Source organism: Malurus melanocephalus, unplaced genomic scaffold, assembly GCF_030028575.1.
Source record: "Malurus melanocephalus ecotype Western Australia unplaced genomic scaffold, MMel_1.1 scaffold_100, whole genome shotgun sequence".
NCBI lineage: Eukaryota > Metazoa > Chordata > Aves > Passeriformes > Maluridae > Malurus > Malurus melanocephalus.
Window position 1 is genome coordinate 2,010,908 of NW_026623332.1, and position 24,459 is coordinate 2,035,366.

The 24,459-nt window shown below is 35.7% G+C and overlaps 1 protein-coding gene across 1 annotated transcript in view; it reads right to left on the minus strand.

Moving 5' to 3' along the window:
- RFX6 (regulatory factor X6) overlaps positions 1 to 24,459 on the minus strand; it is a 33,097-nt gene that overhangs the window by 6,496 nt on the left and 2,142 nt on the right. Inside the window, exons 3-13 of the mRNA XM_057368972.1 lie at positions 24,249 to 24,372; positions 22,992 to 23,053; positions 16,321 to 16,398; positions 13,698 to 13,725; positions 9,422 to 9,529; positions 7,026 to 7,103; positions 6,819 to 6,932; positions 4,746 to 4,795; positions 4,174 to 4,333; positions 2,650 to 2,794; positions 1,773 to 1,882 (exon numbers count right to left, since the gene is read on the minus strand). Of these exons, the coding sequence (XP_057224955.1) occupies positions 1,773 to 1,882; positions 2,650 to 2,794; positions 4,174 to 4,333; positions 4,746 to 4,795; positions 6,819 to 6,932; positions 7,026 to 7,103; positions 9,422 to 9,529; positions 13,698 to 13,725; positions 16,321 to 16,398; positions 22,992 to 23,053; positions 24,249 to 24,372 (1,057 nt within the window). The remainder of the gene's footprint in view (positions 1 to 1,772; positions 1,883 to 2,649; positions 2,795 to 4,173; positions 4,334 to 4,745; positions 4,796 to 6,818; positions 6,933 to 7,025; positions 7,104 to 9,421; positions 9,530 to 13,697; positions 13,726 to 16,320; positions 16,399 to 22,991; positions 23,054 to 24,248; positions 24,373 to 24,459) is intronic.

Here is a 24,459-nt window from a genome sequence, read left to right on the forward strand (position 1 = left end):
GAAGGAAGGAAGGAAGGAAGGAAGGAAGGAAGGAAGGAAGGAAGGAAGGAAGGAAGGAAGGAAGGAAGGAAGGAAGGAAGGAAGGAAGGAAGGAAAAGAAAAAGCTCCCACTCTGGCAGTATGCTCTTCCACATAAACAGGGAACAGAAATTCTTTGTACTTTCATTTAATCTGTGTAATACTGGCAGCATTTCTCTTACAGAATGGTATGTTACTATCATGATGATCAAAGTGATGCTTTTAATACTGCTCATTTCATACTGTCACTTTGCTCTGGCAGTGATTTGTTCATGTGGTAACATATGCCTTGTTACTTTATCAAACAGCGAGCAGAAAGAAGCTGTTGTGTGAGTTTGACAGTAGCCACCCTTCAGCATGAACAGAAGGCAGACAGCAGTGGAAGGATTACATGTTCTGTAAATTATTAGCTTCTGCTCTAGTCGACCTAGCTTCATATCAGAACTTGTTGGTATTTCTTCCCTTAACTACAGGAAAACAATTCTAGGAACCATACCTGTTAGCTTTAATAATATAGTATCACATAGTAAATGCTGAATGGGAAAGTGCTTCACATTTTCTGCCTGACTTGCTTACCAGGAATTGTCTTCTGAAATTGTGGAATGAAAGTAAGACATAATTATTCTGGTCTAAAATAAGTTGAGATTACTCAGCTTCAAAGGGAGTTTTTTGCCTCAAGAGCTTTCTGTGTGTGTGAGGACTTGCTTAGGCTTTGCTGCCCTGTTTTATCCAAAGCTCCTCACTGTGCTGCTCACATATGACAGCAAACATTAAGAAACTCAGAGTACTTCAAAAAGAAATAAATTATCACTGTCTCCATTGAAATTTGGAAAAACAGGCAAAGAAAGGAAAAATGACATGCCCATGGTTTTCCTCTAAGTAGCAGTCACTCTTCTGCCAGCCATTTGATGCTAATTGTACTATCTCATCCTTTCACATCCATTCATATCAGGATCCTACCTAAAATGATGAGTAAGATACTGTATTTCCAGACAGAAAAAGTCTGATAAGAAGACTAGTGTTCAACTATTAGCCAACAACATGTAACATTTTTTTCTGCTAATTCACAGTAATTAAAGTCAAAAATTGGGTAAATATCTCTTACTTAGCTATAAGTCAAAAATCCTTAATTTTGTTTTAAGCTGTAGTTTATTAATCCCTACATAACTATATGCACATAAAATACTTCATGAAATACTTCTTGTAAATTGGAGGTGGGCAGGAGAATCCACAAAAACCATCAATTACTGCATTAAGCCTCTTACAAAGCTACAAAACTATATCTTCCATCCCGTAGAATACATAAATCCTGGAGGCTAGCTACTTCTTAAACTACTTGCTGCAGTAACTTGTATCACACACAGTACCACCCAAATGCCATGGAAGAAAGAATTGCTTCTTTAAGGAACAACTTTTGTTCACCTTACTCACTGAGCAGTTACCTCTGTGATTCTGCAGGTGCACATAGGGTGGGAGGCTTTCTTTCATGTGCAGTTAGAGAAAGTTCTGACTTCAGTGTTTTAGCTACAATACTTCTCAGTTTGCCACATACATAACACTGTTCAGAATGATTAACTAGAACTAATAATTCTGGAATTTTTGACACCAAATGACAAACTTCCCTGTTACAGCAAAGCAATAGAAACAAAATTGAAAATCCCTTGTGAAAAATCAGTGGGACTGCATAAGGGTCTGTGCAAGGAGTAAGGGGAGTATGATTAAGTGTGGAGTCAGGCAGAACATTTGAAAGGTACCTTGATAACCCTTTGCTCAACCACAGTATCCAACCATTCAATAAATGATTCCACAGTGGCATTCTTCTTTAGAAGGTCCTTCAGTTCTTGGAACACTGTAATAGAGTCATCTACCATGTAAAAAGGAGAACATATCATTGCACACTATTCTGAACATGAGAAAAAGCCACTCACCAGCCATATGACAATATTGAGGCWTGGAAAGGAAAAGCAAAGAATTAGAGCAGTGAAGAAATAAGTAATTCCCCAGCAAAGCAAGAAGACACACGTCCATCACACACACATATTTTAATTACTTAAGCATCACAATGATACAGGTTGTCAGACAAGGAAGTTTTACAAGAAAATAAAAGCAAAAGAAGATAATTTTATTTTCCATTCTTTTGTAGATTCAACCTAAAAACCTTTCTAATACTAAGTTTAGTAGTAAAGCTTTCTTTGTAATATGATAGAAAGTTCAACTTTTGGAAAAAAATCCAATTAATAAAAAAAAAAAGTAAAATAGTTCAAATATCCATTACATGAAACCACAATGATATGGACTTTTTGAGGTATCTTTCAAGAACCAATCTATGCTAATATCCCCATATAATTAGGACAAAGTTTCAGAAGAGGTTTGCAACTGACATGTAAATGAATTTTTCATAAATCATTTAAAGTCATCCAGCTGGSATGACTCCCCAGCACAAGGTTCTGTTCTTGTAGCGCATGCTAAGGCAACCAATTGGTTTTCTTAACCTACTGAAGTTTAGTGACCCAGATGAGAGAATGCACAGTCTATGAGTGCCCTGTCTCAGACAGTGCAAGTAGACTGGTGTGGCGTAGAATGAAAGAATKAATTACTTTTAAAGGTAAAAAGATATCACCATTGACTTACATTCATTGTAGATTTCCCCATCAGAGTCTGTGCTCCCTGAGACTGCCAGGAGGGCCTGAGATCCAATACTATTCAAATCAACTTTTTCAATATCCGACACCATGGAATTCACCACATGYTGATCAAAAAGAGCTGGCCGAGCAATCTGCAAGAGAGAGCAAGATGAGTGATTTAGCCCCGGATGACACTCAGCACCACCCAGCCACTCACACTCTCCCTACCCTGCCATGGGATGGGGGGGAGAATTAAAAGTAAGAAAACTAGTTGGTTGAGTTAAAAACAATTTAATAATTTTTAAAAGAAATAATAATAACAATAACAATAATTTTAAAGTTTAAAAGAAACCCCAAAAAACTACAGAGGAAAATACAAAGACCAGGGAGGCAAAAGAAAACAATTGCTCACCACCAACCAACCAAGTGCCTGAGCAGTGGTGCCCTGGCAAACTTCCCCCCCCAGTTTTATTGTTGGTCTGTGGTATGGAATATTCCTGTGATCAGYTRGGGCTAGCTGTCCCAGCTATGTCCCCCACCAAATTTTTATGTACCCCTAACCTACTTGCTGGCACTATGGTGTAAGAAGCTGAAAATACCTTGGCTGTGTAAACTCTGCTCAGCAGCAGCCAGCCAAAATAGCCCTAATTTATCAAGTTTCCAGTACAAATCCAATATATAGACCTGTACTATGRTGAACAAMATTAACACTATCCCAGCCAAAACCAGCACCAGTCCACACCCAGGGATCACCTGGAAACTCCTCAAAGAAGACTCTAATTATTGCCATGGCTGGGTTTATCACAGATCAGATGAGATAATGTTTCCTCTTCTTTTGACTCCTAATGCTCTTCTAATGTGTCTTCCTATCAGATTTTCACAATATCACACATATGCTGCTTCTGTCTCAATATTTATGAAAGAGAGAACCAAGTCAAGATGAATATGTGGTGTGTCTACAGTTTTTCATGAGAATTACCACCTCAAAGCCCAAGATGTTAGCACTGAAGGAAGTTACTTTAAAGGCATTTTCTCTTTTGTGTAATCTAAAAAACCACCACATGGACATAATTCCTAACTGTAGATACCTGTATCCTGACAGCACAGCCTTGGAGTCCCCAGCTACCTGCCACTCCCTTTTTTTTCTTTTCATTCAAAACTCAAAAAGAAATAGGCTCAGTAAAGAACTTCATAGACAAGACAGCAAATCTTTTCTAGGCAAGAAGGATCATCTGATATTTTCCTATTTGGTATTATAAAAAATACACATATAGTCCACTTCATCATTTCATTGACAAAACTTCCTGGGATRGCACTTCATTAATGGTCTTTGCTCTCTATTCTGGTACAAAAGTTTGAAGTTTTGGTCAGATCTACGGTCACTTTCTAATTTCATTATTAAAACCGCATGATATAAGCCTTCCATGGATGAAGATCAACATTGAAAAAAATAATGCATTGTATCTCATAGCCAGAAAGGTACTCTATATACAACTGGCAAATTTTTGAATGTGTAGTCTTATCTGTTTACCTGTGCTAGGTGTAGGAATGATGTCTGTCGCTTCAGGGAGGAAACAAATCTTCGTGCAATAGGCAATTTCTTATCTATCAGGTTTTCTGGTAGATTTTCCAAAGAGGAAGCAACCCACTGTTCCCAGTTTTTTGCAAAATTTCTTATATCTGCCAGTAAACTATGAGGGAAAAGACGTGATTTAGAGAATCACCAATAAAAATTTTCTTGCATTAGTTTAAATACATGGGTTTGAATCAACAGACTCCTGAACTTATCTATGAATTACTCCTCAGGTGTTAGCAAAAGAAACAAAAAATGACCAATAATTGATCTACATATTGACTACATATTGGTATGTACTTCCTCTGGGAAAAATTGTAAGCCAATTGGGACATTAAAATGCTATGTAATATTTTAAGGCTGTTCTAYAGCTGCCCTCAGAGCTGACACCATTTTGCCATACGTACTCTAATATTCTAAAAAGGAGCATAAATACTGTGATGAAATTTCTCTAGAATATAGAATTACTGGTATTTATCTGGAATATGCYTAAAAATCAGAATGTACCATGATTATTGTCAAATACCTACCTTTCTGGCATTTCTTGCATCGTTGCAGGGATGAGTACATCTGTAAGAACCTTCAAAAAGTTAACAGAAAATGACATCATGCTTCTACTGGCCATTTATTCATTTATTCATTCATGTCTGTCTTGTCTACTTAGACTGAGAAGTGATTGGTGCATAAAATTSATACAAAATAGAGCCATTCAGCCTATTGTCCAGATGTTTATAGGATTTCTTCAATCACTATTACATAGGARCATACGAGATATTTATATACTTAGATAGTGCGCATTCTTAATGCATATCTTCATCCCMGTAAAACAAAAAACACACCCAAAGAAAACATTGTAACCCACATATCTTAGAGTGGGGAAATTAGTAGAAGTGAGATGCATAAACACTTTACCTTTTCTAGCATCACCAAGTCTCTATAAAACATCTCCCAAGTTCTTAAATACTGTTGATTCATCTTTGTGCCAAAGTGGACATGGCACTGAAGGTATTCAGAGTTTAGTCATAAAGTTCCCTGTAGCTAAGTGTGCCATGGAACACTTTTGGCAAAAAGCTGTGCCATCTGGCATGCCCCCTAGGAAATGTTATTTTGGAGGACAAAGTTGTTAGCCTATAACCCAAAAATCTCCTTTCACTGTTAGTGCAAAAGTAACAATCCAATGTAGTGTCTTTTTCATTCTGTAAGCTGCGCTGTCAAGAATAGCTAACATGATTATAAGTAAGAAATAATGAGAGAAAAAGAAGAGGCACAACAGCAAATTTTGAATTTTTGAGAAATTTGATCTTATTCAATTTGTAATTTAATGTTCTTTTAGTATTTCTTCTTCTGTCACATTAAATCTATCATAAAAAAAAAGTTAAAAGGGAATCTATTGAGACAGAGACATATTGAACATTTATAGCAGGAAAAAGCTCATAAACTCAAGGTACATTATAACCTCTACAAGTAAATGAGGCTTAATGACCCTTAATCTCCTGGGCAGTAATTATGATTCTTGATGCTAATTACCTTTACTTGAGTATGCTAACTAAAACACTTATTTTACAGCTTGATATGCTTCTAAGAAATACTTACTTTCATCTTTTCTGGATTTTCCCCCATATTTTTGTACAGTAAAGAATGACAAATTGATTATAATAAGGCATCAGGGCTAAAGACTCTCAAGTATTTTGCTTTGACTGGTTGGTGTTTGCTGTTAAGCCACTAGATGTTTCTTCTCAACATGTGATGTGAAATCTGTTAGACACCTATATGACAATCCTTTTCTATTTCTATGGCATGTTCTATCAGAGGAACTTGAAGCACTTGGTATCTACTAAATAATCGTCTGATCTGACTTTCCAAATTAAAAACTCAAGAAAATGTGGTGGCATTATTTTATTTTTTCCCAGTGCCYTATGACCTATTCCTGACCTTGCAACACTCCAAGGTTTTACTAAGTTTCAACTGCTTATGTGATTGTGCCATGAGTTGGATCGAAGAACTCATATGTCCCAAAAGCTCTGCAAAACAATTATTCCTTTTTTTTTTTTTTTTTAAACACAAATCAGTTTAGAGTGTAGCAGTTTTGGTGGTATACCTAGCAGCATAGGAACAGAAATGAAATGCAGCAGACAGGAGAGGTAAGAATATCTTATCCCAGTATTGTTGCAACCTCGTAACATGAAACCATGGCCTGACATAACCTGTGAGTAGCAGATTGGCATGTGGAATCACCTTACCAATGTGCCACGGACTCTCRTTTCTGGTAGAAATTGCCATAATCTTTTCCATGAAAACAAGGCTTCAGTTTTCATCCAGGATTACCTTAGCCAGGCTTGTCAGTGAGCACACAAGCATTTTTTTTAGCTACATGCAAGAAGTAGGCCAGGCTTTCACTGTTAGTGTGTGGCCCACAGTCACACATCAGGTGTTTGGCAGAGCTGAGCCTGGAGTCCAGCCCTTACAGGTCCCAATTTTATTTCTTGATTTGAATTATTTSCTTGCTGATTTTCAGCAGAGAGCAGTCATGGCTTCCTGTCATTCTATCTTTTTACAGACACAAAAGTTGTACCATGGTTGAGATTTCCCAATGCTTAACTTACCTTATACAGTATAGAGTCACAGACACAGAAAATGTCAATGATGATAGGATTTTCAAGCAGGGGAAGAAGATGGTCAGGCATTCCTTGCCAAAAATGTAATAGGAAATGCTGGATCTAAAGGAATAGGAACCAGATTCATAGACATAAATCATGCTTTTTTGGCTCCCCATGCATACATACCAAGAATGTGTGTTCAAACAACCTTACCTCTTCAAAGTTCCCATTAATTGCATTGTCAAGGACACACTGACAGTGTGTTTTGTACATCATGATAAGAGTATCTACCTRTTTTGGAAGAAAGAAATATTAAACAGACTTTCTTAACTCTTTCCTTTACTGCTACGGTGTTCTAAGTTTCTGCTTTCTGTAGCTGGTATTTAAACACATAGCATAAACTGTACTACAATGCATATTTACAAATAGGCAGCCTGTATATCCAGAAGTGGTGAGGATGTCACTCATCTCTAGCTTTATGCCATTATTATTCAAACATTATTTAAGTCATTATTTAAGTCAAGCACTGATGCTGTTTTCAGAAATGTAGCATCTGAACCTGTACACCCTGTGAAAATGTGGATAATAAAGTAAGGCAATAGCCAGATTAGTCAGTCAGATGGTAAAGTAAATTCACCTTTCTGAAGCTAAGATTAATCCCATAGAGCAGTGCAAGTTAATCATTAGGCTACTATAGGCGTCTATGAGTGTTMTGAAACATCATCTAGTTGGACAAATGAGAAAATAGCTGCCAGTCATTTGGTCAAAGTTTAATCACTGCCTCACACGAACTGAGCTTTAAAAAGCAGAACTCCCTTTTATCTCATCAGGCTACTTTATCTGAGTGGAGTGCTCCCTTATAAAANGTAGTGTTTTTAAAAAAATTGTAGCAAATTATAAGACAAGAAACATGCAAACTTTTTTAAGGAAGGAAAAGTGCTAACAAAACCATTCTTATGGTCCTGAATCACAGAAGGTTTCTCACAGCTTGTAAATTTCCCCRGCAAACCACCATCAGATTTTGAATTAACCTAGTGCATCTAATGCAATAGATTCAGGATACAGATTTCTTWAAAAAATTATTGCAATTGATTTCTTTGAAAAAAGACCTTTCTGATTTTCGAGCTGCTTCTCTAACTGCATATCTTTGTAAAGCAGTAGCAAAGTTTGTGGCTTAAGAACATTTTAAAGATTTGTTTTGTTTTGAATGAAGTTGATGGAATTTTAAAGTTTGGGTAAATTCTCTCCAGAAACATTAAATGCAGGAATTACACATCTATTTTAGTGCAGACWGCTGTATTCATGGACTCTCCAGCGATCTGAGTTACAGGCAACTCCTTAGGAGTTTAATGCAGGAGTTCATGTATGGGCTGTCTTCAACAGAGTACCTAAATATCTTAGGTTCAATAAGCTTTGGTCACATAACATGAAGGAGTGAAAAAACAGTAAGGAAATACAACAAGAAATGATAGAATAAGAAACAAGGAAAGAGCAGCAACAAAAGGGAGTGTAAGAGACACATAGAAATTAATCTCTCTTCCCTCAGTCTCCTCATAACTCAATGAGTCTGCTCCCAGACAGTGGTGCACAATGTTGCATTGCACGTTTTTCTCCATTGTTGGAACAGCAAAAATCTGTTTTGTTTACACTGCTGTGTTGAATCTTCAAGGAACCTCAAACATTTGTTAGATTTAATTTAATCAGAATGCTGAATATATGAGACATGTCACTTCACTGATGGAGGATATAGCAGCAGGTGGTGCACTGCTGACTATAAGTGTTCTTGGGCTCTCTTTAGGAATGATAAGATTTCCAGCTGAGATTTCCAGCTAAGGTGACTCCTTTTGTTTTGCTACTCCCTACAGGAATCCTAGGCTTCACTACTTTCACAGAACAAGCTAAGGAGGAGCTTAGCAAAATGCTTCAAAGCAATGTATCTCAAACCAGTCACTATCACCTGCACTGGAGGCTAAATTGAAAAKTTCAAGATGTCTGTCAAAGGATTTCTAGCACAGTGTAGGGATGTAGCAGCTAGTAATGTGACCAGAAAGAACACACACATTATACACAGGCAAAAAGTCAAAGACATAGAACATGAGTAAGATACTTCCAACTGAAAGTTATCCTTAGGTTAAACAATACCAAGCATTGATATGAGGAATTATTTTAGTAATTTAAAAAAAAMCCAAACATATTCAGATTTTCAGTCTCTTTCTAAACAATTAATGTAAGACAGTAAATTTCATCTAATTATTTGTTGTGAAATCTTTGTTCTGTTCTAATCAGAACAAATTTTACCTTAAATCCAAAGGTATTTGGAAAGAATACAACTCTCAGTTGTTTGTTTATTTTCCTCTCCCTGTCTTACATACCATCAGTGTGTAAAATACTGGGTCAGTTAATAGGTAAATAATTCAACCACCTTTCCATTGGAAAGCCAGTTAATCGGTGTTAGTAAAGGTTTGCCTCCTCTATAAATCAGTCACCTCTGTTTGATTATGGACATTTCTGGCTCTTTCATGTCAATACCTCAAAGGCTAAGACATGAAGAAACATTCTGAGSAATATTTTTGATCTCTAAGACAGAAGAGAAGGAGCTCCCATTTTACCTTGTCTTTAGAAATGCACCCTTGAAGCAAAAGGTGTTGAGCACTTGGAAACTCTGGGAGGAGTGTTCCAGTTTTGGAACTCAGGGAATATTTACGAGTAAAACCACCCTGAAATGGAAGGGAAAAAACAGGGACATTGAAATAGCTGATACTGTCACATCTGAAACCAAAAAATCATGCTAAACTTGTATATAATCTCACGAGTCTCTCAGTATTCCAGAATACTTGCATTCAGATAATCCTTCRAAAATACTGATGTTTATCCAGATTTGGATACCAGCTCAGGAAGGTTATTAATTATGTGTCTAGATCTAAACTGGAATCAAACAGAGTTTGGAATCAGAGTGATATAACCTTTGCTATGCATTATTTAATGGAATTCTACAAGCACTGAATTTGATCTATGTTAAGAGTACAACTCTCCTCTACAGTACGGACTGTAATTCTGTGATTCAGGGAGACTCTAAGTCGCAGCTTTCTAGTGCAAAGAWTTAGGGTAGTGGAGATATTACAGCTCTCCCCTGCTCTCTCTCTGCTCTGAGTGATTTCTGCTCTTTTATTATGGCAACCATTATTTTTAGTTTCTCATAAAGTTTGGTAACATTTGGTATGGATGTGATGGTGTATAGGATCTATGGATACTTCCATGCCACGTATTCATTATATTATTTTCTGTGATTGTGGCAGACTTAAKAACATGAAGTTTCAGTTTTACATCTCAGTAGGAATATTCCCATTCCCAGTAAGATATTCACATTTAGTGCTTTCCCGTTCCTCTGTTGAGACACAGTCATTGCTGACCTGGGGTCCAGATAAATGCCTCCKGATGTATGCTAAATTTGGTTAATCTGAGAGTGTCTTTCAGTTCTTAGAGTTCACATCTCAARCCTCCTTAGCTTGTGACATCTGAAATATTATAGATACACACATCTTGTAGTACTTACAGACCACAAAAATATCTTGAGTATATCCTGGGTTAAAACAGTATAAGTATGCTTATAATGGACACCACACTAGGCTTATTAAACTCTCAAATGGTACAATTAAGGGGAAATCCTCATCCCCAAGAGAAGCAATACAATTGGTATTACGGTTCTGTCCTTACTGGCCAAACAGTACTTATTCTGATAGCATTATATTCAAATCTAAAGACTATCTCGCTGAAACCTTCAGTCTCTTTTGGCCTAACCAGTCCTTATGTCAAGTCTGTATGCAGAGCCATGAGCTGGCCTTCTGCATATTCCTGTGGTAAATCTATTATTTCTGTTCAGATTCCTTCTGTATTAATGGATGACATCTATGTACAAGGCATTTGAATGCAACTTGAAGTGACCTTTTCCTGCCCCTTTGCCTACAGTTAGATTTCACTGGTGTGGGAATGGTAGATACATAGTGCAACATATAGTGCAGAAGCTTGCAAATGAGATTATTTTTCTGTAAATATTGACTCATTAATTGAAGGCTAGTTTCAAGTGAAATTATCTCAAATACAGAATTTAGAAAACCATAGCTGTGACTGACTTATTCAACATAAATATAGCCCTATTTTTATAGGGCAAAACAGTCAAGAAAAAACCAACAGCATACATTACGTAAAATAATTTTGCCTGTGCTATTTACTATTCAAACACATATAAAGCTCCAAGGAAAAGAAATTGTAGAAATTTAGAAACATTAGTACTTYTTTGTGTCAATATTTTTGTGGTGTTATAATTGTCTATGAGTATAAAGAGGCTATTTTTTAACAGGAGTAATCTTAATGATTTTATTATGCAATTACCCATGAAATATATTAAAAGCTCTGATTAAAACCGATTCATTCATTTAAAATAAGGTAGTGATGGTRGTGGGAGGTTTAAGAGAAGATAATCTGCAATGTTTTTTACCTTGCTAATGGACTTATATGACTGTGCTTCGGTTCTAGGCTTAATATTTTAACCCACTGCCACTTGCCCTTTCAATTTAATGCCATCTGTTTCTAATGGCCATTTAACATTAAGATAATGACCATAATATTATCTGCCTAATTAACCATGCAGACTCTAATGGTGCACTAACTGGTTTAGATAAAAGAATTTGCTGATATCTCCCCCTACAGAGAGAATACTAGAAAATGCAATAAAACATACCAGAAGTAAACAGTGTCCCTGGCACTCAATAAGTGTTCATTCAAATGCCATTTACTCAGTATATCTAGACAATCAGTGYTTTAACATCTTTTCAATGTCTTTATGTTCCTACTGAGAATTACACKTTATGCAATCGTTAGAAAGCTTTTTGGAATACCTAATTGCATGTACTTTCAAGCAAATGAATAAGGAGATATCTGTCACCTATTCTCAGTAATGAAAATATAATGCCAAATTTTCCATACACTGAGATTATTATAATTTAGTAATTCAGTTTTGACCATGAAATACTTTTTTTCTTCTAAGACCTTCCTCAATAATTTCAGACAATACAAAGCTAGACAATGAAGAACTTAGTGATGTGCGCTTTCTCACGTATTTCCACTGACTTATCTGTGAACATTTTTTTCTGGAAGGACAAAGGAACTTTGGCACAGAAATAAAACAGGTTTGTGGGATTGTCAGTCCCAAGGTAGACTGGGAATGTCACATCAGAGATGGAAGAAAATATGCATCTATTTATGCCAAGGGAATCAGATATATTCCATCACAAAACTCTGAACAAATGAGCAATAGTGCTCATGAATATGCTGGGGATATCCCATGGCACAGTACTATCTTTTTTTGATAAGATAGCTGATTATCTGAACAGGGAAAATGCAACAGATCTAATCTATCTGAACCTCACTAAAATACTTGACGTACTGTCACCATGGGAAATGATTAGTTAGGCTGGAGAGARAGTGGGGATTAGTAAAAGAATGCAAAAATGTTTAAGAAATTGACTCCAGCTGAAATCCTAACAAGTTGTGTTGACAGGCAAACTACTGGGTTGAAAAGGGATTGAAGTGAAGATTCCCAAAGGTCAGACTTGGGGCTGACATCATSGAACATTTGGTATATTAAATTGGTTGACATGAGCTAATGAAATCAGCAACAGAGGGAGACCAAGAGGTCATGTAGAAAGATCTGGATGGCTTTGAGATCATGGTAATAAGGGGGATGAAAATCAGTGGACCAAAGTTACACTCTTGGGGACCAATAAAAATGTCTGCTATCAGCTAGAARTTGCTTATCTGAAAATGAAAAAGGTGAAAGGCTTGCTGTGTATCACTTGATCACAGAGGGTMTATTTAGTCTAGTAAATTAAACGGTGTCAGGAAACATTCCCAGGCAATACTGAAACTGTTACTCAGAATGGCCTCTGACATTCTTTTAGCCCATGCCAATTAGCAGTATCCCAAACAGCTTCTAATCATACCTCAATAGGTACTGCACATTTGGAAGATTTCTTTGTGGCAATGTGGCAGAGAGATCCCTGTGTCTTTTTATAGGTTCAATTTGTAATATGGATGCAGGACATTCCATGCCAATTGAACTCAGTGTCAAAGAAAAATACTGGGAGCAGCCCTTAACCCTTAATGTACAATAATCCGTAATTTTCTACTATAAATAGGAGCAGAATGACAGTGACTCTATCATAGTAGTAAAAATGTAGACTCCTTGTGGGGGGCTGGAGAACAAAAACCAACAAAACCAAATCCAGTTCTGGGGTTCATCAGAAGCGATAATTCCAACAGAAATTGGAAACATGCCATTTACAAGACTTTATGKTTTTTTTTTACTCTGAAGGTATTCAAATAATAACAAGTACAGTAAAAAGCTATAAGGCTGATAAGAAGTTACTAGCAGCTTATGTTTGTTCCATCCAGCAAGCAAAAGCAGCAAAAAGACATCACAACAAAGTGTCATGCAGAGCAAAAAATAGAGAAAGGCAATTCTGACCAGGAGGCAGAAATTTCAGTTTATTCTAAAAAAAATTTCTTTTCAGTTTCCATTCAGACAAATGAGATTCTGAAAAAGCCCTCCTGTAAAAGTAAGATGTAAAAAAACCCAAAGGTAGAGCTTGATCCTTTGCTTAAATATGGTTATGGGTAGCTAGATTGGAATGGGAACCGTAGGTGTTTTCCAATCTTATTTTTCTTTGACTATTTAGAGGATCAAATATTCAGCTTTGTTTAAAAAGGTTATGCAGTCAAAATTTAGTGAAAAATACAGTTGCAATTTTCAAAGAAATTAATGTGAAGGAAACCGCAGGTCATGTTATATTTGAATTACAACAGAAGGAAACAGACTACACCACTTACCTCATTCTTTAGCTTGCTTCCAGAGAACCTTTGAAAATAAACACATTTGATTATTTTTTCCTTAGCAGAATATTTGTAGAGATCATATATCTGTATATATGCATATATATRCTTCWAYTAGAAAAATTATCACATTTTTCCAAATRCAATGACATGTTTTTATGGGCTTTTCAATTTTTTTTCTTAACTTCTTCCACTGATTTGCAAATGCYTGATGATATCAGGAAACTTACTGATATCCTATAAAACATGAAGATTAAGACCACTGACTAAATAGCAAAGTATAAAATCTAGTTTCAGGTTTTTGTTTGGATCTTTGCCACTTTTCAAACACCAAAAGGGCAGCATAGGTCCAAGCCCATAAGGTCTTTATAAGGAAATAGATACAGTTTTTGATAGAGCTGAGTAAATTCAGAGTAGAAAAGTATGCATATATATATAAAATTTACATTTCTTGGGAAAATTAAGAAATGATAGTGATTTCCCATTCTTTTTTCCTACAGTACTAGTTTGATGCAATGAAATACATTTCTGAGATAAAAGCTTCCTTAACTGGCAAAAATGTGTTGCAGTAAAGTGAAGTCCAGTTGACAGATTCCCAATGTAGTCATTGGACTATCAGACAATGCCTCAGTGCAGAAATCAGAAAAAAAATTAAATTTTAAGTGCTGAAGTAGAGAATGTATAATGATGGGGATTCTAATGGATCAGTATAATGATAAATGTTGTTTGATTATTGTTATTTCCTGCTCCACTAGCTGCCAACTGATAAGATACTGTGGGCCACATGAAGTCTCATAATTATTAGTGGCAATATCATGATTTCCCACTTGTTGAGATGCTTTCTGGCAGGACAGAAACCCAGAGGCTGAGCAGTTGTGGAATTCCTCCTGCCCAGGCCTGCCTAGGTGCCTGACTGTTCCCATCACATGGTGATCCAGCATATGTCACCTAGACAGTTCACTTGCCTTCTGATAGYTAAGTATAAACAAAGGCATCACTCAGCTGATTAAAACGTGGTCCTAATTAACTTCATGGCTAGGTGTACTTGGTTTGGATTCTGGATTTCCACATGTTCRACAAAATGTACACGGAATGTACAGCAAAAATGTGAGGCAGCATCTGCTAGCATTGCTCTTCAAGAGTCCTACCTATGACTTTCCTATGGAAAGAGACATAAGGACAGATTGCATGGATCACTTTATGCAGCAGCCAGGAATTGGGAGATTTAGTTCTGAATCCCTTTGCCTGATTCTTTCCATATCCAAAAGCTTCTTTKTAATCCCAGGCTACTGCATTGTTCTCTTCACACAAAGAAATCCAACCAAATGGATCAGATTGTGCAAAATGAGCATTTGAGCTTCTGTTTTAAATCAGGCAAGGAGGTAATTTAACTGCTGGACCCTGAAAATTCAACATTTCATACAGGACAGCACAGATTCTAACACAAAGAAAAGGTTCGTAATTAGCAAATCTAGTGAATCTAGWGAGTAGTACTGAAAATCTTAGTATCTAGGAAAGTCTTAGAGTATCTACATCATCTTTATGTGAATGTATACTGTCAGAAATTCAACCTTGGAAAATTTTGTAGAACCTCCCCTTACTCTGCTCTCATTGCTGCTAGATTGTGCCTGCCTGACATAAAGCTGAGGATAAGAATTATTATATTCCCTTAAATGAAAAAAAAAACTGTCTTTTAGTCAACAAGATGAACAATTTGTTCAAGATAATTCTGCATTATGAAAGAAAAATACACTGTGTATCAGCAACAYCTCCACAGCTCTGGATATTTATTGGATAAATACCAAACAAAGAGTGAGCATATTCTATTAAAGCTTCAGTATTGCTGTGGAGAGAACCCTCCCTTTTTAGGCATCATTGACAGCATTACCYTCAATTTTTACACGTGTCTTATTGTTTGGAAAAGGTCTCTTTGGATATTACCTAAATCTGCCACCAGTTGAATTTTCTATGTGTGATTAWAAACTCATTTATTCCTTTCCTTTCTCAAAGTCCCACTTATCCAGGTATACTGCCACAGACAATGAAAGCCATCATTCAAGCCATATGTGAACAGAAACATTTGTTTTACGAACTATTAATCTTTGGCAAACCAACAGGCAGCTATCGTAACGTATTGATCCTGCTAGCTGTCCCTTAAATAAATATAATTAGAGCTTCCTGGGTTAGGTTTAAACTGATATTAGCCAGTCAAAGGACCTGTAAATATTAATCTACACTGACCCCCTCCCTCCTGCCCCACAGGTGCCAGCTTCACACCATTCTCCACGCTTTTCATAATGGAAAGCTGTCTTGGGGAGAGAACTCACAGGGTGACACACAAGCAAACAAAATTAGACAAGTGCTCTGGAAATGGGACTTTWCTGCCTCATACAAGCTAGAACAAATGTTCTGCTGTTACAAGTTGATGTAGCTTTACACTGATTGTGGGGGGTCAAACTGGAAGACATTAGCAAAATATCTAGATCAACCTCTTAAAACACTGAGATAAGCRACAATATCTGTTCTGGTAGAAACAAAAATTAGACTTCTACAAATACCTTCCTAAGGAAAGATTAYAGTTAGACCTTCACTGCTTAAGTCTCAGAAGTTGTTATTTTACCTGGTTAAGCCTTTTCCAGAATACACAGAGTGGTAGTATGCACTGCTTTCTTTAATGCCAATTCCATAATAGTGATACCTGTAGCAAAAAAAAAAAAGTGTTTATGAGTGACATGTCAAGTAAACCAAGCTCACAAACTGAAAGTAAAGCAAACTGTCAAGTTGATTTTAAATGCTTTCTGAAAACTTTTCTAAACAGGTTCTAACAAAACATTGAACTGACATAGTTCTAGTCTCATATCATAGTCAAATCTAGTCTCATAGAAAACAATATTACCATGATTTGATCCAAAATTCAATCATTAAATTTAAAATAYTTTCTCTCTTACAAGAATGTATCTGGAACAGAATATTCAGAAACATGCTACATCTCTTGCCCCTAATTTCTATTTCATTGTACTTCATTTGCTTGAAAGGGTGCTGGGTTTGATCTACCAGGTTGATTTTATCTGACTTGCCACCACTACATACAGACTTCTCAGAGCACTTCTCAGCTGAAAATAGCTTGCCAGTGTACCTTATAACTTAATGTTCAACCTCCTATGACTAATAATAATGTCATTCATTCATTCATTCATTCATTCATTCATTCATTCATTCATTCATTCATTCATTCATTCATTCTTCTACCAGGTTGTAGGCTGACTAAGTCTGAATTATTTTAGTCATTTAGGCACTTCTCATCCACATTTGTGTCCCTTGTTGCTCTCCTGGTGATTACTGTTCCAAATAGACCTTGAAAAAGGAAATGTTACAATTGCTCAGGCTTTGTGGTGCTCACACCCAACACTTTAACCAAAGACACCAAAGATGCTAAAGAGAATGAGTTGGTGCTAAGAAAACCAGCTGTGCAGTAGCTACTTACTGCTTTCCACTGATCTGGCTACAAAATAAGTGACCTTTGGGAGAAGGGCAGGAGAGCAAGCTGGGGGCAGCTCTTTCCTTACCTGTCATAGCAAAGTTTGCTTGAGTTCATCTATCAAAGGTGATAGGYCCTGTCTTATAAATTCCACTCAATAGATTTAAAAACTGATTGTGTTAAACCAAATTTGTCTAAGAATGCTATGGATAGGCTAGAAAGATTAATTTGGTTTTTGCTAATATTAGCTTGAAAGTAGCATGGCAGCTGGTTTAACCAAGCTACTTCAAAGTAGGCACTGTGCAACACATTACACCAATTTCACTGAAACTCCCCAAAAGCTTGAAGAAGAAATTCATTAAGACACAAAGCCCCAGCAAATAGTTCATAGAACACATTAACAAAAGTGTTATTCTCATCTCATCTCTGCTATTCCTGGTCATAAGGTCACTAAAAAAATCATATTTTGTTTGTTCTTGGATGGAACTGTCACAGGTAAGAACAAAACTCTCACGTTCTTTTTATTTGCAAAGCTGATTACAGGCATTAGATACATATTACACCTAAGAAACTGTTCATTAGGATGATAAATTTGCCTAGCCTAGGTAGCTTTGAAAATCTCAGCTGAAATTATTTTTTTTTGTTTTGGGACAGTCTGCTTTGTGTGTTCAGGATTTTACAGCCAAGAAACATGACGAAAAGCAACATCATCACTTTTACTGTTTGCCTGAAACTGATGAGTCTACATAACACTTCCAGATCACTGTGGCACCTGTCAGCCCCTGGGAAAACCAAAAGTTTCTCATCTCTTTCCTTACTGTGACACAAGAGGTGTTGAAAATATACATATATGGATTCTTTGAAATAATAGCATGTACTTAGTCTTTACGTTGCAAAGGGTGTCCATTGAACAGGATGAAAAACAGAATAGAACTGTGACTGCTTCTTTAACMATGTTATCTGCACATTTGTCATTGGCCATGTAAGCAAGCGGTTGCCTACATCTCATTCCAAAAGTTTAAACTTCCCAGCTTTAATCACATGCCTTTTTAAAAAAAAAAATCTAAAAATAAAACTAAAATTTCTATGCTTTCACCACAAATTTGGTGTTCCCTCCTGCTAAGGTTAGACTGGGCCAGAAGCAACGAAAACCAGTACTTCTTTACAAAGTTAGGATTCAATTTCTGGATTATTCAGCATCTAATTCAATATTAATATATTTGGGCTAGGAACAGGAATTGTAGTATGATTTGTGTTCTTAGGTATCCAGTTGTAGGCAATATACTTGTTCCTGATGGAATGCCCCAAGATATCAGAATTTATCACTGGGACATCTTGTTATGTAGAGAATAGATAGGAATGCCCCAAGATATCAGAATTTATCACTGGGACATCTTGTTATGTAGAGAATAGATATTTTCAGTACATATTCTGTGTATTAGAGGCACAGTAGGTATCATTGTAATTTTCTTCAGTAATGTGTAGTTGAATTTTTARTGCTAAAAACTACAGCTTTCCATTYRTGACACAGAAACAATTAAAAATCGGATAATCTTACTTTACAAGCTCTGTCTGGCATACTCCRTAGAGTAATAGGGTATGAAGATTATTATTCTGTTACAAGCCAAAATCATTAGTTGAACAGCTTGTTTTGGACTCCCTATTGAGAGTAGTATACCCATCCCAGACATAYTAATAACATATTTAACCTACATCTTCAAATGCCTTCCTTCTGTCTCTTCATGTGCATATTTTTATGTGTATGTATAGTGTATTTGTATTTTAATATTTATATTTCTATTGTGTAAWTAATAAAATGTAATCAGTCATAAGGATTTTACTTTAAATTTTTGAAACAGACATTTTATAAAACAAGCTGAACTACTTTTCTCTTTTAATTTCAGCTGTGTGTTGTAACATATGTTCCTACACAACTTGTAGCTCTGATTTTAGCATACACTGACACAAATGATAGCTGATAAGGAAATGATAGGCTTAAGCTGTTCAGGGACTTGCAATAACTTCTTATCACGGGCCAGCTGCCATATCAGTTTTATTAACCCACTAAATCACTCTTAATAAATAAGATAATAGTTTTCAGACATGATGGATAAAAGCTAAGATTCATCATTGATCAAAGTCTACAAAGAAATTAAATTGTAACTTGAGCTCAAACAGTCTTCTGCATGTATGGACAGAGCAGTTTGTACGTTTTCCCAAACAGCTGCTTCAGGTGWTTCATGTACTGTGAAAGTTTCAACTCAGTTCTACCAGAGATCACAGTATGTTCAACATTATCCATGCAAAAAGGATTCAGAACAGAGAACAGTTACTTATGAAAAACTAATCTAAGAGAGCAGTTTGCAGTATTTATGATGCTGCATCTTCTTTCACTCAGCAGGAATACAGAAAATTTCCCTTACTTTCAGCTATATAGAGTGATTAGCATGGGCATGAGAGAWTAATGAGTTTTGATAACAAAATTTTGTCCAATGTGTTGGACCTTCTTGGCCAAATATTTAAATGAGTGGTTTTTGTATTGACACGTCTGTACAAATGGGTTGTTGGATGTAAAAAAAAAAAAGAGAAAAAGAGACTCTGACTTAAATTCTAGGAATCATTAGACTCAGTTTTAAGTTTGACCTTTGCCCAGAACTAGAGATGACAAATGCTGTTTGGGAACAGAGGAGGAACTAACATCTGTGTATCTCACACCTAGGACAGCAACTCTATTCCSTACATTAATGTAGGAGCTCTTCCTCAAATCCAGTTTGTGTTCATGAAAATGTTAAAAAAAGCTTGGCCTTGTTTCAAGGTGGGTGAAAAACAATTTCCATCACCTTGAAGATGATAGAAAAAGGAAATTATTTTCTTTGCTTTCTTCTGATCACAGCCAGACTTGATCAACAGATTACTATGCATGCTTGCAKCATCTAGTAAGTCACCTTTTTCCTGGGGGGTTAACTTTTCTCTACAATATAAAAGCAATTGTTTCATTGGAGAAGAATTGTCTTCTTCCTTTTCATGCTTTTGCAGCATCTGACTCAGTAGAGTCCTGGACAATGATCAGAGCTCCTAGGCAATACTGCCRTAGAAAACATCATTGTCAGGAATAATTAGTACTAATTCTGCTCCTACTAGCTCTATGTCATAATAATGATAGCAGCAATAGAAATAATACCATGTCAATACACTATCATGCTTTTAAAAATACAATTTAATTGCTAGTAAGTACTCTCTTATTAGTCCCAGTAACCCAGAAACAGCTTGTAACATTTAGAGTTCATGCTGACATAAAAAGAATGTAACTAGTAATTTACTGAAACTGATTACAGTCCTTTAACTTTCWTATTAATTTAATGGATGGGGTTTTGAGCAACCCAGCCTTGTTGAAAGTGTCTCTGCCCGTGGCAGTGGGGGTTGAAACTACATGATCTTTAAGGTTCCTTCCAATCCAAACCATTCTATCTTTCTATGCCTCTATGATTCTATGACTCTGTGATTTATACTGACACTTCTTTGTGACTACTTGCCGCTATGATCAGTCTCCAAACTGGAAATACTGTCACTTCTGCCTTTTGTGAGATCCTTCTTAGCACAACAAGATCAATGTAAATGCATCTTAGCAGAAATGAGAATTACAGAGGAAAGGTCTCCAAGGAAAAATTGGAAAGAAATACAGAGAAASAAGTGCCAGATGTTCAAACAAAACCTGCTGATACCTCATCCCTTTGAGGAAATTGTTCAAGAACAGTTAATCCGTATGAAAATATAGCACATAATACCAACAAGGTCACTAGGGATAGGGAATCTGCCGAAGAAATGTTGGACATGAGTTATTTCTGTATTAACATTGTTAAATATCTTAAAGAAAAGGGGAATATCTTGACACATGTTCCAACACCATTAATTTTGTAGCTATATACATATTTGAAACATATTCATTTACTTAAGAAAGGTTGACTTACTGTGCTTAAATCATGCAGTCACAATATATTTTGGAAGATTGGATCCTCACAGGCTGCTGTTTATCAGCCCATTAGATAAGTCAGAACAAAYGTATCATGAGCATATGGGAGACTTCTCCCTCATCTCATTCATTGTAACTTGTAAGTGGTTCACCCAATACATTGGGTTATGAACCTATCTAGGAATTCACTAAGGCATTGATGAATTAGTAGGTTGTCAAATATTCCTGCACATATTATAAATGCCAGACYTCTTAAAATCTTAAACACAACACCAGCAGCAAATGACCATTTGCAAAGCTATGTCTACATCATCTTATGCCTGTAATCATAGCTTAAGTTCACATAAATGACACCAAGACACTGCATAAAATCCCTCTTATCCCTGATAAAGAATCTTTCCAATAGCTGCCCTCTTCAAAATCCCTATACTCAGCATCTATAGGGCAACTACAAAAAGAGAAATGAACTTCAATTCCCATTTTCCTCTAAAAATTGCAGACTTTGTACTATCTCCTAACAGAGGTGAATGGATTACAAATTAGTAAGACTGTGATAGACACTATGCAAGACCTAGCCTCTGTTAAAACAAACAAACAAACAAACAAAAAGAATAATGTTCTATGAAGACTTTACTTCCTTTGGATTTTATTTTTATTAATGGTCATTTAAAGGAAATAAGAGACATACTCAAAAAATAAAATGTCTTTGCAAAAATCTGGAATTTAAATTCTTCCCCAGCTTCATTTTTTCTGCAACAAAACCTAAAATTCACAAATGACATCTCCTGCATTATTCATCAAAACTAATGTGGAATCAACTAGCTTTTTCTTGTATTTTTAAGGCAGGAAGAAAACCACGCATAACATTTAACAACCCCYAACTATGAAAGTAAAAAATGTATCCTTCAGAAATTTCTAGTATATTGAAAAGCACTTAAGTTTTTTTTTTTCCTTTTCCAACTCCTTTTGTTTTGAGTTTTGCTTATAAACTACTGAAAGACAAGAGTAACTTTGTCTTTCAAGGGTAAATAGTTCAAAATTAAAAGTTTTCCCAAACAAACAGAATGTTTGAGTTTCTTCTATTACTATAGTTATTTTGGTTTTCTATCTTAGGTATTTGCAAAATGGATGTGAGGGAATATGTGTGTTACCACTCTTCTCAACAGTTTTATACTAAATTATTCATGGCCAAAAGCATAATGCCAGAACCAGAACTAATAAAAATTTTACCACGAGGTGATATAGAATTATCTATGATCTATTCCTACAACCTAATATTCCACAGATCAAATATACAAGTTAATAGAATACATTATTTATGAAATGACTGCACTATAGATTGTAAACTTTTCAGAGTTTCATAAGATACCCACAACAAAGAGCAGAAGTATACCTTGTGCTCAATTTAAACAATGCACTTTTTGTGATGCATTTAAGTGAATCCATATTGTTATGCAGAGCACACAATGAAATCTGTTAGGCTTACAAAAGGGAAACAAAATCACTATCTGTAGAAATATGAACAGGTATAAAAAGACATGAACTATAAAATGCTTTTTATACCTACCATATATTTGCAAAATATGCGTCTCCATAAATGCAATTACAAGATTTAGAAGCTTAATTTAGAAGTTTAATTTCAGAAATTATGCCTGCAGCAATGTTTTCAAACTTAATATTCTTGAGTTTGTGTATCAGTTTCATCATGCACACGAAAGTTCTCACTTGTAGTATATCATCTAAACAAAGCCCTTGACAATTAGTACATATTAAGGAGACATGGAAATATATGTTATTCTTAAAAGGYGTTCTATAAGCAGATACATAGGTAGTTGTGCCTTACTTTGAGTGGCCCCTTGTTCCAAGCCGCCTTGTGGTAAGGAGAGGRAATTTCTGGCGAATGGTCTAAAGASAAAATAACTGTATTAATTTCTAACACCAGTATACCTTCTCAGCAATCTGTTTATAGAAAAAGCRTAGTTTAAATACATGGTCTAAGGTAGTTCATGAATAAACATTTGTGATACTTATGGCACAACATAAATTATTTCACACTGCAGGCTTTCTTCCATCCTTGTCCATCTCCCTGTGTATCTCCAATCTTTCCACCTGTTCTCCCTTTCCGTTTTCACTTTTACATCTTAAAATCTAGTTTTCTTAGCAGAATCTTGTTATGTTCAAGTTCCTAAAGTACAACTGTATTTTTCCCTTCAGAGAAAATACARGGGAAACTGCACTTTAGCTATTCTGTTTTCAAGGACAAGCAACTAGAAATAAATTAATTTTTTATTTGAAAGTGTGATCTGAAAAATTAATTCATTAATAGAGGTAGATCTAATAGGTAGATCTGTCTATTAGACATATCACTGTCAAAACAATGGTTAAATATAAACCTGTTGTCTTTCTCATTTGTACCGAAACTGTGTAAGAAAATTAGATATACATTTTCTTAATATATCAAATTTAAGAGGAATAAAATAGGAAATGAACATTTTATGAACTGGATTTTTAATCTATTGTTATTATTTAGTTAAATTAATGCATTTTGCCATGTATGAACCATTACTACATCAGTAGTGTTTAAACAAAGATGATCCTTGATACATTTTTGGTTTCCTGTTTGACTAAATACTCAGGATTTCATTTGGAGAGTTCACAACTCCCTTCATTAAATTATTTCAGAACTAATTGTAGGAAAGGGTAGAAAATAGAATGAATCAAAAAATTTTCATTTGGGAGTTCTTTGTGCTATTAATTTTTTTCCCCTTCTAGCATTGCTTTTTGTGTCACATCTCACTTTACACTGCCTTTAGCATAATTACAAGTGTCTTCCATGTCAGATCCAGTTTTGATGAAAGAACTGACTAATGTCACCAACAAAAAGGAAAAGAAAAAAAAAAACCACTCAGAATGCTTTTTTTTTTGTAAGAAACTACAATAAATCAAAGGGAAAGTTATGAAATCCCTTCAAGTAGTCGGAATCCACATATATAAGCAGTAGAGAACACACGAATTTCAGAAGAATTTTCACAGAGGTGTACTAAGTTTTGATTCTATCAAACAATTAATCTAACAAATTATGAAGGCATTTTCTTGTTACCTTCCCAAAAGTTGCAGCACAAGCAGGTTCCAGCTTCTCTTTTCTGCAGAAGTCTAAATAATGTGCATAAAGAATGCATCTTGGTAAGCAAACTCCTTCACATACAATGTAGTTTTCTTCCAGCCTGTGTAGACAAAGAAACTGCCAGAGTAAGAAGTAACATGCCATTTCTCCTGACTGCATTTTCCAGTTTTTGGTACTGCTTTCTTTT